At 44.6% G+C, this 15261-nt stretch overlaps 1 protein-coding gene across 2 annotated transcripts in view; it reads right to left on the reverse strand.

Annotated features, from left to right (window-relative positions):
• Positions 1–3321: 3321 nt before the first annotated feature.
• The window catches only part of IL1R2 (interleukin 1 receptor type 2), a 28606-nt gene continuing 16666 nt past the window's right edge, over positions 3322–15261 (reverse strand). Inside the window, exons 4-9 of one of the 2 annotated variants that reach the window (XM_032469619.1) lie at positions 13303–13483; positions 10612–10783; positions 8268–8327; positions 7306–7441; positions 5662–5804; positions 3322–3541 (exon numbers count right to left, since the gene is read on the reverse strand). In XM_032469619.1, coding sequence (XP_032325510.1) covers positions 3366–3541; positions 5662–5804; positions 7306–7441; positions 8268–8327; positions 10612–10783; positions 13303–13483 — 868 coding nt within the window. In that variant the 3' untranslated portion in view covers positions 3322–3365. Of the gene's footprint in view, positions 3545–5661; positions 5805–7305; positions 7442–8267; positions 8328–10611; positions 10784–13302; positions 13484–15261 lie in introns of both variants that reach the window. The other variant, XM_032469618.1, reaches the window with a different exon arrangement.

A 15261-nucleotide genomic window follows, 5' to 3' on the forward strand; every position in this document is an offset into this window, starting at 1 on the left:
ATCAAGGTAAAAAAATAAATAAAAATTACTTTAGCTCACTAGGAAAAACAGATCTCTGGTTATGTCTTAATGTAAAAATTTACTTGTAAAAGGGCTCCATTTAATTGACTTAAAAGTAAGCACTTACAAATTAAATACTTCTGTAAGTGTAAAAGAAGCTAGACAGAACAAGTTTCAGGTTCATGTGATCTAGGAAATAATCAACATGAAATTAATATCTGATATTAAGCTAACTTAAGGTTGTTGGTATAATCAATAAGACCTGTCTTTTATTGGACCTAGGTTTACTGAAAGTCAATAAGTTTATGTTATCTCTGTTGCAGAGTTTGTCAACAGAAAGAAATAAAATTAATTGGTATGATGAAATTCTTTTTTTCCTAACACTTTTATTATGGTATGATTCTTGTACAGTAAACTGCACATATTTGAGATAAGCAAACTGATGAGTTTTGATAGATGTAGACTCCAATGAAACCACCACCACTATCAAGATAGCTAACATTTCTGTCACTCCCCAAGAGGTGCCAGTTTCAGATTCCCAATTTATCCCTTCCCATCCCCTTTCCTGCCTGATAGCCATAAGTTTGTTTTCTATATCTGCAAGTCTGTTTCTGTTTTGTAAATAAGTTCATGGTGTCTTTTGTTTTTTTAGATTCCACATATAAGTGATATCATATGGTATATTTATTTCTCTTTCTGGCTTACTTCACCTAGCATAACAATCTCCAAGTCCATCCATGTTGCTGCAAATGGGATTATTTTATTCTTTTTTATGGCTGAGTAGTATTCCATTGTATAAATATACCATAACTTCTTTATCCAGTCATCTGTCAATGGACATTTGGGTTGTTTCCATGCCTTGACTATTGTAAATAGTGCTGCTGTGAACATTGGGGCGCAGGTGTCTTTTTGAATTGTATTTTCCTCTGGTTATATGCCCAGGAGTGGGATTGCTAGGTCATATGGTAAGTCTACTTTTAGTTTTTTGAGGAATTTCCATTCTGTCCTCCATAGTGGCTGCACCAATTTACATTCCCACCAACGGTGTAGGAGGGTTCCTTTTTCTCCACACCCTCTCCCGTATTTATTACTTGTGGACTTCTTAATGATGGCCATTCTGACTGGTGTGGATTTGCATTTCTCTAACAGTTAGTGATGTTGAGCATCTTTTCATGTCCTTGTTGGCCATCTGGATGTCTTCTTCAGAGAAATGTCATATTTAGGTCTTCTGCCTATTTTTTGATTGGTTGCTTGCTTTTTTGATATTAAGGTGTATGAGCTGTTTGTATATTTTGGAAGTTAGTCCCTTGTTAGTTGCATCATTTGCAAATATTTTCTCCCAGTCCATAGGTTGTCTTTTCATTTTGTTTATGGTTTCCTTTGCTGTGCAAAAGCATCTAAGTTACTAGTTCCCAGTTGTTGATTTTTGCTTATATTTCTTTTGCCTTGGTAGACTGCCTTAGGAGAACATTGCTACGATTTATGTCAGAGAATGTTTTGCCTTTGTTCTCTTCTAGAAGGTTTATGGTTTCTTGTCTTATGTTTAAGTCTTTTAGCCATTCTGAGTTTATTTTTGTGTATGGCTTGAGAGAGTGTCCTAATTTCATTGATTTACATGTGGCTGTCCAGATTTCCCAACCAGAAATCCATCCAGATTTGTCCAGACCACTTGTCGAAGAGACTGTTTTCTCCATTGTATATTTTGCCTCCTTGGTTGAAGATTAATTGACTGTAGGTGTGTGGCTTTATTTCTGGGCTCTCTATTCTGTTCCATTGATCCATATGTCTGGTTTCTTGCCAATACCATGCTGTTTTGATTACTGTAGCTCTGTAGTATTGTCTGAAGTCTGGGAGGGCTATGCCTCCAGCTTCATTCTTTTTCTTCAGTATTGCTTTGGCAATTCTGGATCTTTTGTGATTCCAAATGATTTCAGGATGTCTCTTGTAGGCAGCATATTGAAGGCTCTTGTTTCATTACCCAACTTGCCACTCTGTCTTTTGAATGAGCATTTAGTCCATTGATATTTATAGTAATTATTGATGTGTATTTATTGCCATTTTAAACCTTGTTTTCCAGTTGATTTTGTATTTCTTCTTTGTTCTTTTTTCTTTTTCCTTTTGTGATTTAATGATTTTCTCTTATATTATGCTGATTTCTTTTCTTTTTGGTTTCTGTGACTGTATGTTTTTGATTTGTGGTTATCCTGTTTTTCAAGTATATTAACCCATTACTATATATCTACTTGCTTTAGACTGGCAATATAAGCTCAAATATATTCTAAAAAACTCAAAGACATTCTAAAAAGAAAGAAAAAAATATACATTTTCCCGCCCTCCTGTCCCCATTTTGATTTTGTTGTCCTCTTTTACATCTTCCCGTTTATTCTCTTGCTGTTGATTGTAATCACGTTTCTGCTTCTGAGTTTCTCTTTTGTATAGATTTTTGCTTTTCTATTTAGAGATGACTTTGCAATATTTCTCTTGGGATAGGTTTAGTATTGCTGTGTTCTTTTAGTTTTTGCTTGAGAAATTCTTTTTCTTTCTATCCTAGATGATAATCTTGCTGGGTAGGGCATTCTGGGTTGCAGCTTTTTCTCTTTCAAGCAGTGTTTCTGTAGAGAAGTCACCAGGTAGCCTTATGGCTGGTTCCTTTGTTCTTTGATTTTTTAATTCAACTCATTAATTCAGCTAGAATTTATTTTTAGCATATTACATAAGAGGCTCTGATTATTTTTCCCCAACATGGATGCAATTATCTTGACACTCTCCCTTTCTCTTCATTCTCAGAAGTTTTGTTATGAAGTCAAATCTATTTCTCAGTTCACTAATATGTTCTAACATGTATTTTTCTGACTAACTTAACATGTATTTTTCTGACTTGTCTATTGAATTGTTATTTTTTGGATCATCCTTTTGGGAAAAAAAAAACTTAAAAATGCTTGCTGATTCTTCTTCCGTATTTCTAAATCATCCTTTCCAGTTCCAAAATGAAATTCAATCTTCCCAAAAGGCAAATTATGACTTAACTATCTTTGTAACTCTAAGACCTGCCATAGAGCATAACCCAAATAGACTTTTAACACATTTTTGTGAAATGAATGAATGAGTGAATGAAATTTAAAACTCATTCAGGTGCTTTCAGCTCTCATCCAGGCTGAAGGGCGCCTCATGCCCACGCACATGCACACTGGCTCCAGTAACTTGGTTTCAGAATAAACTTTGCACGAACCCTTCAATCTTTTACTACAAACCCACTATAAACACAGCAGTTCTGTTAAACAACTGAAGAAAAGAACAGAGTCCCTCAAAAAGCAGAACCACTTCTGTACGAAATGATATTGTTTATTGTTACTGTTTGATTTGAACTATTTTATTTCCTTTAATTTACATGGAGCGGATTCTTGATGGCCAGTCTTTAACTCCAACAAACCACAGGCTTTTCTTGTTCTGTGCTTACACCGTCTGTGCATCCATATTCCCCCCAAAACCAAGATTATGAGGGACAGGGGGGCCAGCGCAATTCCCCAGGAGAACGTGGCAGCTGCTGGAAGAACAGAGACACATGATGGGTGAACACTCTCCCACCACCAAGTCACTGCAGCTCAATTTACAGAGAAGAAAGAATTGGAGAGGTTTTGGGTTTTATTTTTTTTTTACCTAATATGTATTGATTTTTCAGAAAGTATGGCCCACACACCAAGATCAAGGATGCTTGAGAATGGTATCTGTGGCGTTAGGGAAAAAGCAACGTAGAACAGAAGTCCATCTGACAGAAGCCACACAGAGCAGAGAGCAGGGATCGAGGGTCCAGCTTTGCTCCACCCACTGGGTCACGTCTGTCGGGGCCCCCGCCAGCAGCTGTGGCGTGACCACGTGCCCTTTCCCGGTAAGCGTGGGTGTCATCAGGATCCAATCAAGTAACAAAGGAGAAGAAAAACATTGACTAAAGGAGCTTTCGTTTTCAAGATTGTTTCTACTCTTTGTCACGTCTGTGTTCTGAAAATATAAGAAGCGACTGTGGATAAAAAGCTAACAAGTAAACACAAGAACACGGGTGTTACCAGAACACGGACGACAAGGAGGCCAGAATTCTACCTTTTTAAGCTACTATTTACCCTAGTCTGTGCAGGCATCCAGGAATCAACACAACCTCAGACCGTTTCTCCAGATGATTTTTACACCTTAAAATCCCACACGGCTTCAAAGCGAGTGAAGCTTTAATATTTTCTGAGCAGCCCTTTGGAGGCCCCTCTCAGTCCTGGCAAAAGACTTTCCAGCTGTGCCCGCTCATAAGTCACAGCCAAGCCGGGGAAGGACACGCAGGGACAGAGCCCTGGTCCTAGAAATGCTTGAAGGTTCCCAGCATCAGGACCAGACCAGCCACAGCTTCCTTTGGGTCACTCATCTGAAGCCCAGCGGTGCACTCAGCTTTCCGTGGAATCCTCCACTTCCAAGCCTGTGCCACCACCGACTCACTCAGGGAACTGACCTGGGACATCAGCCTTTGCCCGAGTGTCCTAGGACAACAGCTCTCCAACTTTAATATGAAAGGAGCTTGCTAAATTGCAGTCTTTGGCCTCACCCCAGAGAATCTAGGTAGATCTGGGCTGAGCCCAGGGATCTGCTCAGCTGGGGGATGCTGGTGACGCACAGACCACAGGCGGAGAGAGGTGGTGCTGTGCTGTCCTCCCTGCCCCGAGGCTTACCCAAACCCTCAGCTTCCCAGTTAAAAGCTTGTCTGCAGCTGCCTTCCCTGCAAATACGGAGAATGCGGAGCAATTTGTGTTTACAGGAGGTGCAGACTGCCCAGAAGTCCTGCCGGGCAATTTGTGTTTACAGGGGGTGCAGACTGCCCAGAAGGCAGGGTGAGCTTCCCACCGGGCATGGCTTTGGCTCTTCCCTTCTTATCCTTCCTTTGGGCTCAGCAGACTGCATTCCCCTGAGTCGGTGTTTCAACACTGAGAAGAAACGACTTTGCCAGGGAGGGGGTGTAGCTTAGTGGTAGGGTGCCTGCTTAGCATGCACGAGGTCCTGAGTTCAAGCCCCACTACCTCCAACAATGTAAATAAGTAGACTTAATTACCTGCCCTCTGACCCCGCAAAAAAAGACAAAGCTAAATAGCATTCATTTTTAAAAATCAATGTGTCAAAATGATAAATCAGGTTTTTCTCCTCTTTTTCAAATGTCCTTCAACGAGCACTGGATTGATGTGGCTCCAGCGTTGCTCCTCACTCCCTGATGACAATGGCTTTACCCCTAAAGCTGCCTGGGCCCCAGGCACCTCCCAGTCCCCAGCTCTTGAAGGATGAGGGTTTTCAACCTCGGGATGGGAAATACCCCACCGTCCTCGAGGCATCAGGGAAGCACAGCTGGTCCTGCTGGTCCAGGCAAAACCACATTTTTTTTTTCAAGTCTGTCACTGAACCGCTTTCTTTTTTCCAAAAAAAAAAATCAGCTTCCTCCATAAAATTCTTGAGTATAATCTCCCAAAGCCAGCCTCCGCCCTACCAAAGAAATCATTTAAAAAAGGAGGGGGGGTTGCTCTCTAACAGGAAACGCAGGGCCCTCCTAAGTCATCATCTGGAGAACCAGTGGCTCTGTTCAGCATCCTAGAACACCTTACATCTTCTTTTCCCCTTCAGTGTCCCCAAAACACGTACCTTCTTTGACTGTGGTGCGTAGCGTCTGGAAATGCGCCGTATTAGAGACAACACATTTATAATTGGTGTGCAAATCCTCTCTGATGACTGGGTCAAAAATCAGTGGCACTTCAATGTAGTTCTCATTATTCTGTGAGTACTCCCTGAGTGAGAAAACATTTAAAGCGTCAAAGGCCAGCTTGTGTTTGCAGCGCAGACACCCGCACGTTCTCAATAAGGCAGCGCCTCTGTTTCTTGCACTGATTTTGAGATTCACCAGGTTAGCAGCTCCTGCCATTACAGCTGTTACTCATCTGGGAGAATGTCTAACCAGTTCCTGAAGCCTGGAGTGACACTGACGGTGTCAGTCACTGTGACCGGACACTTGTTACAAAGAGGATGCCAGCTGACATTGGATTATGGGGAAAAAAAAAATCACTTGCTAAGGCCTTTGATGAACAAAGAACCAGTAGTGGGAATCAAAATGTCTAGTTTTGGGAAACTGGACAGTATCACCAAGAAATCATTTGCATGTTGGAGGGTAGGGAGTTTCCAGGAATCCTGTACTTCACCGTGTCTCCTCGCCTCCCCGCTCGCTGCCAGTCCTCACTCCCAAGTTCAGGGCGGGCGGCTGCAGACGGGCCGGGGGGGGGGGGGGCGGGGGGATGTCTTACAGCACGACTGCCGTGTGTAATGTCACAGGAATCTGAGGTTGCTTCATGGCTATCTATTAGTATGACTAAAAATATCATTGATGTGAAGCCACCGGGACTATTTCTTTTTTTAAATTTATGGGGGAGAAATAGGCTCCTTGACGCCAACAGAAGGTACAAGCGAGCCGACACGGGGCATGCGCGTTCTGCCCAGGCTTCTCACAACGAGGATTTGCGAGCACACATTCATGCGCACCACACATCATTTCTATCCACTCACTTGCATCCAGAAAGACCTTTTGTGATAGGTCTTTCAAAAAAAAAAGACCAAAATTTGGCAAGCAAAAAGTTCAGGCAAATTCAGAATACTGAAGCTATCATTTTAAAAATACTTTATAATTGGGAACATTGGATGGTCGGCCTTCCTCGCACACAAGTGGTTCCCATTTACAAAGTCTGCATGTTCTGCTTTCACGGTGAGAAAACATTTTCCAGAGATGAATGCTTCTGAGGACAGAATTCTCTGTTTCACAGGAAACTTCCTTAAAGACCGGACAGCCCACAGCTACCCGAGAAACGGGGGGGGGGGGGGGGGGCTCTCAGCAGCTGTGGCTGTTTCAGAGTCCTTCTAAGGGCTGCGAAAATGTTTGACACTCAGGTTGCAGAGCTGGGAATGAAAATATCTTAAGGTTTTTTTTTTTTTTAATACTGCAAAAATTCAAGAAAGAAATGCTCAAACAGCTAGAAAAAGCAACCCCAATGCGAAGCATTGGATGCAACACGTACAGTTACGTAGGAAGTCTGGTTCTCAAGTACAGTTGGCACTTCTTGGCAAAATTCGTTGTTTAAGATTCAAAAAAATTCAACAGTTTGGAATCAGAAATACTATTTGCAATGTGGTATGTGCATCGTGGATAGGTGGGTTAGGACACTGTCTCTACGAGGAAGGGTGAAGCCGACAGGTGTCTCACAGCAGCTCTGTCCAGAAGAAGGGAGATCTCCGCCCACTTACTTGCGTGGCCCCTCGGTCACACGGCCCCCCTGGTAGGCATCCTTGACTTGGGTGCTGTTGGCCATCCACCACAGCATGGTGGTCACAGGCATGCCAGCCCCCAGAAACACCACGCACGGGATTGTCAGTCTCGACCCTGTGGCGGCAAGACGCAGTGCATCAAACGTCAGAACCCAGGCCCGGAGAGAGAGTGAAGTCTGCAGCCAGAGTGTCCTCACCCAGCACGACTCCTGCAGAGCCATTTGACAGAAATACACACGCAAACACGTCCAGCCTCACAGACACACAGGCCTGAGTCTGAACCCCAGCCCGACCCGCCGGTGACTTTTACACAGACACAGAGCCATGGTGATGCCCTGGGCAGCTTTTCCTTCTGGAAAACGGGAGAAGACCTCCCGACAGGGTGCATGTCAGGGTTGAATGGCATCTTATTCAACTTAGCAATGTTCAATAAGAAAGTGCGTGCTGGCCGGGCCGGCGGAAGAAAACGGTGAAAAATGGAAAACCCTATCGACCATTTCATGCTGTCCCTTGACCCACTGACCAGCTGCTGTGACAAGAACTGTCTTCCGGGGTGGGGGCCAGCGGGGGCTGTTTGGCTCACTTTACGATCGGGGTCTTAGAGAGGTGCTGAGTGTTGGTAGATTATTTTAAACACACTGCAGGAGCTGACTTCGTAGGGGACTCCACACTGTTTAGTCCTTTCATACCGCTAATCACTGCTACCAGAACGTTCTGATTTTACACTGAGACTTTTGAAGGTAGGGCATCCATGGAGCAAATTGTACTTGTTTTCAATCAGTGCCATGTCTAACAGTATCTGGTAAAGGGAAACGTTCCCTCACGTTTGTCATTTCAGCCTCTCACCCTGGGGTGGGGTCTTCACCCAGGATCCGCACGCCACGGGGCAGGCACAGTGACACAGGGGTCCCGGGCCCCCCCTCGGGTGACACAGTCCTTACCCAGCGAAGCTGATATGGTCTCTTGGGGGGAGATGATCACAGGAATTGCCTCTTCTCTTTCTGAGAAAGATATGAGGGAAAGAGATTCAATTAGGAAACGCCTTCATGTCCAGTTGAGGGTCAAGTTCTATTGTTGAGCTAATTAACGAAAGTACCCCTTACAGGAGGGCCAGCCTTTGTGAGCCTCGGCCTTTGCCTGGCAGAGGAAACCGGCTCTCCACAAAACTGAGCCCCTTTGGCCAGTGCTTTTCCCAGAAGAGAGATTACTGGAAGACGCCAGAGTTAAACACACATCCCACTAACAGATGCTCTTTGCTCTGTGATAACAATTAACCATTCCCCTCCCTGGCTTCCTGAGTGCATTCTTCATAGGAACATTCACAACGTCCACAGGAGAGGGTTTAGCCCCCTGTCTCCTTGCCCCGAAACCTTGCTCTCCACACCATCCCACTGCCCCGCGTGCCTGCCACAGAACACTGGGGTCACTTCCCAAAACGTAAAAAATGAAAAAAACAAGGGGCTCGGGAAGCTCCTGCTGGCAATGCTAACCCCACACTGAGTGGTAAACGGAGTGCCCCCCCCCCCCCGGGCGGCTAGGTCTGGTTCCCTGAAGAGATGGACTTCTTCCGGAGGAATCAGAACCCAGCTTCCCAGAGAGGCGGGTCTCCCAGCAGCTTGAAGAAACTGGGCACCTGAACTGGACCGAAAAGGACAGCTTGGGGGTGGATGAAGGGCCTCTGTCTCCACCCCTGCTCCATCCTCACCTCTTCCCCTAAAGAGCATTTGAAGCCCTAACAGGAGTGGGCATGAGGCTGCATCACAAGAGAGCCCAAGGAGTAGCTGGCTTCTCCACCGTGACCGGGAGCCTTTCCGTCCCCTCATAGCCACCAGGCTGCCACCCCGGAGGCTGGAGAACCAAGAGGGGAGGAGCCCTCAAGGGCGAGATAAGCCCCTGGGTCGCAGACTCTAGGATCCAGCGGCATCACCTGGGGTGGGGGGGAAGGGGGCGCTGCCAAACCCAGATCACTGATTGTTTTTGATTCAGTAGGTCTGGGATGAAGGTCTGGGATGAGGGTCTGAGATCTTGCGCGCTTAATGACACCCAGGTGACGCCTCTGCGGCGGGGGCGGGGGACCACCCTTGGGACTCGCTGAGACAGAGCACGGGCATCACACAAGATAACGCGGAGGTTGGCGCCCCCTCGTGTTCCCAGGCGGTATCAGAGGAACAGGATAATTCGAGGCCCCTTCCAAGTCATGCAAGTGTCCGCGATCCCCACTAATGGGGAACAAGGAGTTGATACGAATGAATCCTGACAAGACAGTCCCAGAAAATAATCTAAAGGTTTCCATTCATGGGAGACAAGATTTTCCCTGTGATCAGACTGACTCTCTGGGAGAAAAAAAAAGTCTTTTCCCCTCATAGACCAATTATTTAACTTTGAGAGGGTTCCCAAGGGCTCTGAAATGCCCTTAAAAGACTCCAGTTGTGTAGTTATTCAGTGTATAAAATAAAGGGGGGGGAGGGTGTAGCTCAGGGGTAGAGCACATGTTTAGCATGCACAAGGTCCTGGGTTCAATCCCCAGCACCTCCCCCCAAAATAAATAAACCTAATTACCTCCCCCAAACCCCACCAAAATAAAATAATTAAATAAGACAATAACAAGTAAATATTTTTCAAAAAGAAAGAAAAATAAAAGCGGTGTCCTCTCCAGGGCGGGGGCCGGGACTTCGGCCCCTGTGGGGCCCTTTCCCCAAACCTGACGTCTAGCATGCAGGCAGCATGGAAGAATCGAGAGCACCTTTGACGGCTCAGCAGGGCTGCTCACAGCATTGTTCTCAGGTAGAACTCACTTAAACCAACGAGAGCCCTCACTAGCGAAAATCCTGCTTTCAAGGGCAACTTGACATGCTTGGGGAAGACCCAAAAAAGGGGCAGTTTTCACCAGATATGCCAAGGCATAGCCTTCTAACTAAAGAATCCAATAAAAATCCTAGAATAACACACCATCATGGCAGCCGTGTTCTGATGCCTGGTCCTGCCTTCCAAAGGGACCTTCCAAAGGGACCTGACCAGTGAACCACTGTCTGGCCCCCTCTAGGGGTGTGTGTCTTAGCCTCAGACTCAGAACCCTGCCAGCTACCCAGGGACTCACCTGTCCTCATGATAACCCCCTGCTGCCCACCTGTCCATGTGCCACACACGTCTCACAAGCCTGATGCTCTGAGAGAAGCTGTATCTGTTTTCCTCTCACACCAAGGAACTCCGCGTGAACCCCAGCTCCTCCCTCGCATGCTTGTCACTGATCCAGGCTGGACAGGTACCCTGAGGAAGAGTACTCACTGTTGACGCGGACTTTGATGTTCCTGGTGATGCTGTATTGCTTGCCTCCATGGGCGAACGTCATGACGCAGCTGTAATAGCCCGCATCCTCCTCAGACACACTGTTCATGAGTAACGAAGTTACCTTCACACTTAGAAACTTCTTGTTGTCTTGTTCCAACGGGACGGAATCCTTAAGGGAAAACAGTTTCCAAAATTACACTGTGTCCTAATTTACAACTCCAAAGCTGCCTGCAGCATCAGTATTATCAGTCACTCTTGAATTTGCAGCCCAAGAACTGCCCTGGTATTTACTTTGCAAATACTGTCCTTTTGCATATACTTTTAACTGCATTTTTAGGAGTGGGAATTTGTTAGCATGTAAGACAAAATGGCCCAGTTTGGTTAACCACGATGTTTAAGATACATTTGCTTGGGCACGATGGGAAAAAAAAAAAGCTATCTTCTTTGACAAAGTAGCCTGTTTAAAATACAGATATATTATACATCTCATCAAAATTCATCAAATTGGACCTCTGAAGTATGTGTAGTTCACTGTACAGGAATCATACTACAATAAAGGATGTTAAAAATTTAAAAAAAATTTAAGATAAAATTAGCAAATATATGTATAGCCTTAGCAGCTGCCTATAGACCTTGGGAGATACCCAGGAAAGGGTGCAACCACGCAGTCACAGTGACCTGGAGAGCAGGGTTCAGAAGCCATTGTGATGCAGAGATCACTCTAAAAGCATTTCAGTTCTCTCAGTCAGGAGAGACGGAGAAAAAAAAATTGTAAGACAAAACCAAGTGTGAGAAATGAGGCCACACTTCTCATCTGGACCAAAGGTACTGCGGGTTCTACAGAATAGAACCCTCTGGAGCCCGACCTCCAAGAACAGGAGAAGCTGAGCGGATCTGAGAAGACATCCCCGCCGAGCACAAAGTGTTCTCAGGAACATCTCTTTCAAAACAGTGATGATTGCAAGAGTCAAATAGAACCCTGAGTCATGTCAGAGTCCTCCCTCTGAATGGGAACAGGCATAACTGAAATAATTTGTCAGCCACGTGGCTCGGAAGCAGTACAATCGTACAGTGTATTTAATTAAAAGGAGAGAATTCGTTGTTCCTAACGTGAGTGGTCAAACATGAAAAAACCAATGAGGGCCCAGCCCCGCAGCCCTTCCGGCACGCGGCCTGGCACAGGTATGTGGGTCTGGCCTCCTGGGTTAGAGGTTTGGCTTCACCGTCTCCCAGCTGCGTAACCTTGGGCAAGTTCCTTGTGTTTCTATGTCTGTTTCCTAATCTGAAAGACGGAGATGTGAGCAGCCCCTGGTGCACTGGGTTCCAAACCAGGGAGTTTAGAGCAGACTTGGGCACAGCACGTCCTCAGTAATAATTCAGCCTTATCAGGGAGGGAACAAATATTCTCACACACCGCCATGATTTCCTTGTGCACCTGTTGTACTGAGGACCACTTACACTTCAGGTCCTGCACAGGGGGCTTCACTCACGCCCTGTGCTCCGTTTCATCTCCAGACCATCCCAGGAGCGGGAGTGACTGACTAACTGCCATCTTGCAGAGGGAACAGGTGTAAGAGGTAAAATAATTGACCGAGGCTTCACCACAGGTCAGTGAGGAAACAGGGTTTCAAACCCAGCCTGGTCAGTTCCAGAACCTGTCCTTCCTCTAAGGTGAAACCCCTCGCTTGCCCTTTTCTTGCTCTAGAACCGAAGAGCACCTGTTCCGTAATCGGGTAGGAGCTGGCTACTTACGTTGCTCGGAAAATCATTTAGAAGTTTCCAATATTACATTGATATATCCTATATATGATAGTCAATATATATATATCTTGTAGTTACAATGCCAGTCAACTGGTTAACCTATTTTTTGATGACAGGGTAAACTTCTACCCATTTTTAAACAAATAACTGTACTTTTCAGTTCTCGTTCTATGGTCTGTATCAGGGGTCAGCAAACTTTTTCTGGGAAAGTCCAGATTGTGAATATTTGAGGCCTGCGGTCCACGTGGCCTCTGTCCAACTGCTCAACTCTGCCATTGCAGCATGAAAACACAGAAACCAGTGAGTAAAACGTGACTTATGGACACCAAGATTTGAGTTTTATATCATTTTTACGTGTCATGAATATTAGTCTTTTAATTTTTTTTTTTTACCATTTAAAAAAGTGAAAGCCATCCTTAGCTGGCATGCATCCAAAAACAGGTGGCAGCTCCGTTTGGGCTCTGCGCCCTGCCCCTGTTGTTTCCCACACCTGGTCTACGCCAGGGAGCTGGAGCTGAGGATGGTCCTTATTCAGCCAGGCAAGAGGGGAAAATGTGTTTATATTTACTCTCTTAACCCAAGGGTTAATTATCATGCACTTTTAAAAAAAAAGTCTATGAATATGTGTATAAAGTTGTTTAGCATTTGTCTCTAAATGTCTATAGACAAATGACAGAATAAAAAGTTATTTTCTTCAGCTGTTATCCTGCATTCATTTCACACTATCTTCTCAAACCATGATCTAAAGACCCTTACCCAAGCCACATAAAGACTAACAGGATGTATTAATCATGGCCCTTTTTAAAATTAGTGGTTAAAAAAATAGCAATATTAAACCAATCGGATTGTCTCCAGGATGGTTCTCTTCCATCTTTCCTATGACTAGTCTAACGCAATTTCATTAAACGGTAGTTTGTAAAGATGTACCTTGTACCATTGAATCTTCACGTCAGTTTTGTTTCGGATGAATTCACTCAGATCAGGGCAAACCAGCATCCCAGAGGATGACAGGGGCAGGATCTGCGGGTAGGAGATGAGGGGCCGGGAAACCTCCGTCTTCTCAAGAACCCTGAGCTCCACAGACATTTCATCACAGTAAGAGGCATTTCTGATTTAAAAGGGGGGGAAAAGATAATAAATGTCAAGGTAATAGGAAACTAAAACTAAATGCAGTTAAGAGTAATTTCCCCCATCCCACTGAATTCTGCGTTTTCCTAGTGTAATACTTCCATCCCTGGTGCTTTTGAATCCTTGGGGCACAAAAAAATAAGTGTACTGCATCATAATGGTCATATAGAAATGGTGACATAGTCTGCGTTTTTCCCAAAGGACCCTCCACAAGCCTGATTTCAACGCCAGTGAGAACCAGTGAGAAACTCCCCAGGCCCCTTCAAAGGGGCCCAAACCCTTCCAGCTTCTGGTGGGTCCTCGAGCACAGACCCAACATGGGCCGACTTCCTGGTCCGGGGAACCTTATCCAGGTGGAGAGCTGGTTTCCTAAGAGCCGCTGTTTCCATATAAAGAAAACCCTCTTTACTTCTCTTGGAAATCATTTATCAGCTGAAGTCAGATTCCAGAAAACTCCTGAGAACTTCATATAAGATCTAGAGAAGATTTTTGCACTAGACATGAACTCAGTAAAATTTTTTTTGGTGGTTTTTTTTTTTGTTTTTGGTTGGTCTAACTATAATCTCAATATCATAATTTTATTAAGACACTATGAACTCATCTACAAAGCAGAAACAGACTCACAGACATAGTAAATAATCTTATAGTTACTAGGGAAAGGGGGTGGGAAGGGATAAATTTGGGAGTTTGAGATTTACAAATGTTAAGCACTATATATATAGTTTTTTTTAAAGTTTCTTTTGTATAGCACAGGGAACTTTGTTCAATATCTTGTAATCACCTTTAATGAAAAATAATATGAAAATGAATATATGTATGGATATGCGTGACTGGGACATTGTGCTGCACACCAGAAATGGACACATTGTAACTGACTATACTTCAATAAAAAATGAGAGACAACCAGGAAAAAAAAAAAGTACGTATAATGAAATAATATTCAGCCTTAAAAAGGAAGGAAATTCTAAACATAAAAAATAATAATAAATAATTTAAAAAAATTTTTTTTTACTTTTAAAAAAAGGAAGGAAATTGTGACACCTGCTACAACATGGACGAAACTTGAAGACATTATGCTGAGTGGAATCAGCCAGTCACAGAAGAAGAAATACATATAACTCCACTCATACGAGGTATTGCAGAGACAGAGGTAGAATAGGGGCTGCCAGGAGCTGGGGGCAGGGGAGCAGGGGGTTATTGTTTAACCGGGACAGAGTTTCAGTCTGGGAAGATGGAAAGGGTTCTGGGGCTGGATGGCGGTGCCGGTAATACAACACTGTGAAGGTAGTTAACACAACTGAATTGTACGCTTAAAAGGGGTTAAAATTACATTTTATGTTATGCTTTTGTTACTGCAATTAAAGGGGAAAAAAGTAATAGGACAAAGAGGAGGGGGACTAGACCCCAGATCAGGAGCTGTGGGTTCCAGCCTCAGCGCCACACCCACCACCTGGGAGAACTTTGTACATGAGCTTGGGTCCCCCACATGTGCAATAGATGGGATTAACTTCTTCCTAAAGCCTCCCCCAGGGCTGATTCCACTCCATGCTGCACATCTATTTCTTGGGTCCTGGTGGATTCAGCAGTGAACAAAACAGACCAAGTCCCTGTGCCCCGGAGTTGCTGTTCTAACCAGGTAGACAAACCTTCAGTACATAAAGGCATTATGTGTGTCGGATGCAGAAAACGAACAGGGTAGGGAGAGAGAGTGATGGGAGTCCTGCTTTAGACAGTGGCCAGGGACGTCTTCTCTAAAGA

This window comes from Camelus ferus, chromosome 28, assembly GCF_009834535.1.
Source record: "Camelus ferus isolate YT-003-E chromosome 28, BCGSAC_Cfer_1.0, whole genome shotgun sequence".
In the NCBI taxonomy this organism is placed as follows: domain Eukaryota; kingdom Metazoa; phylum Chordata; class Mammalia; order Artiodactyla; family Camelidae; genus Camelus; species Camelus ferus.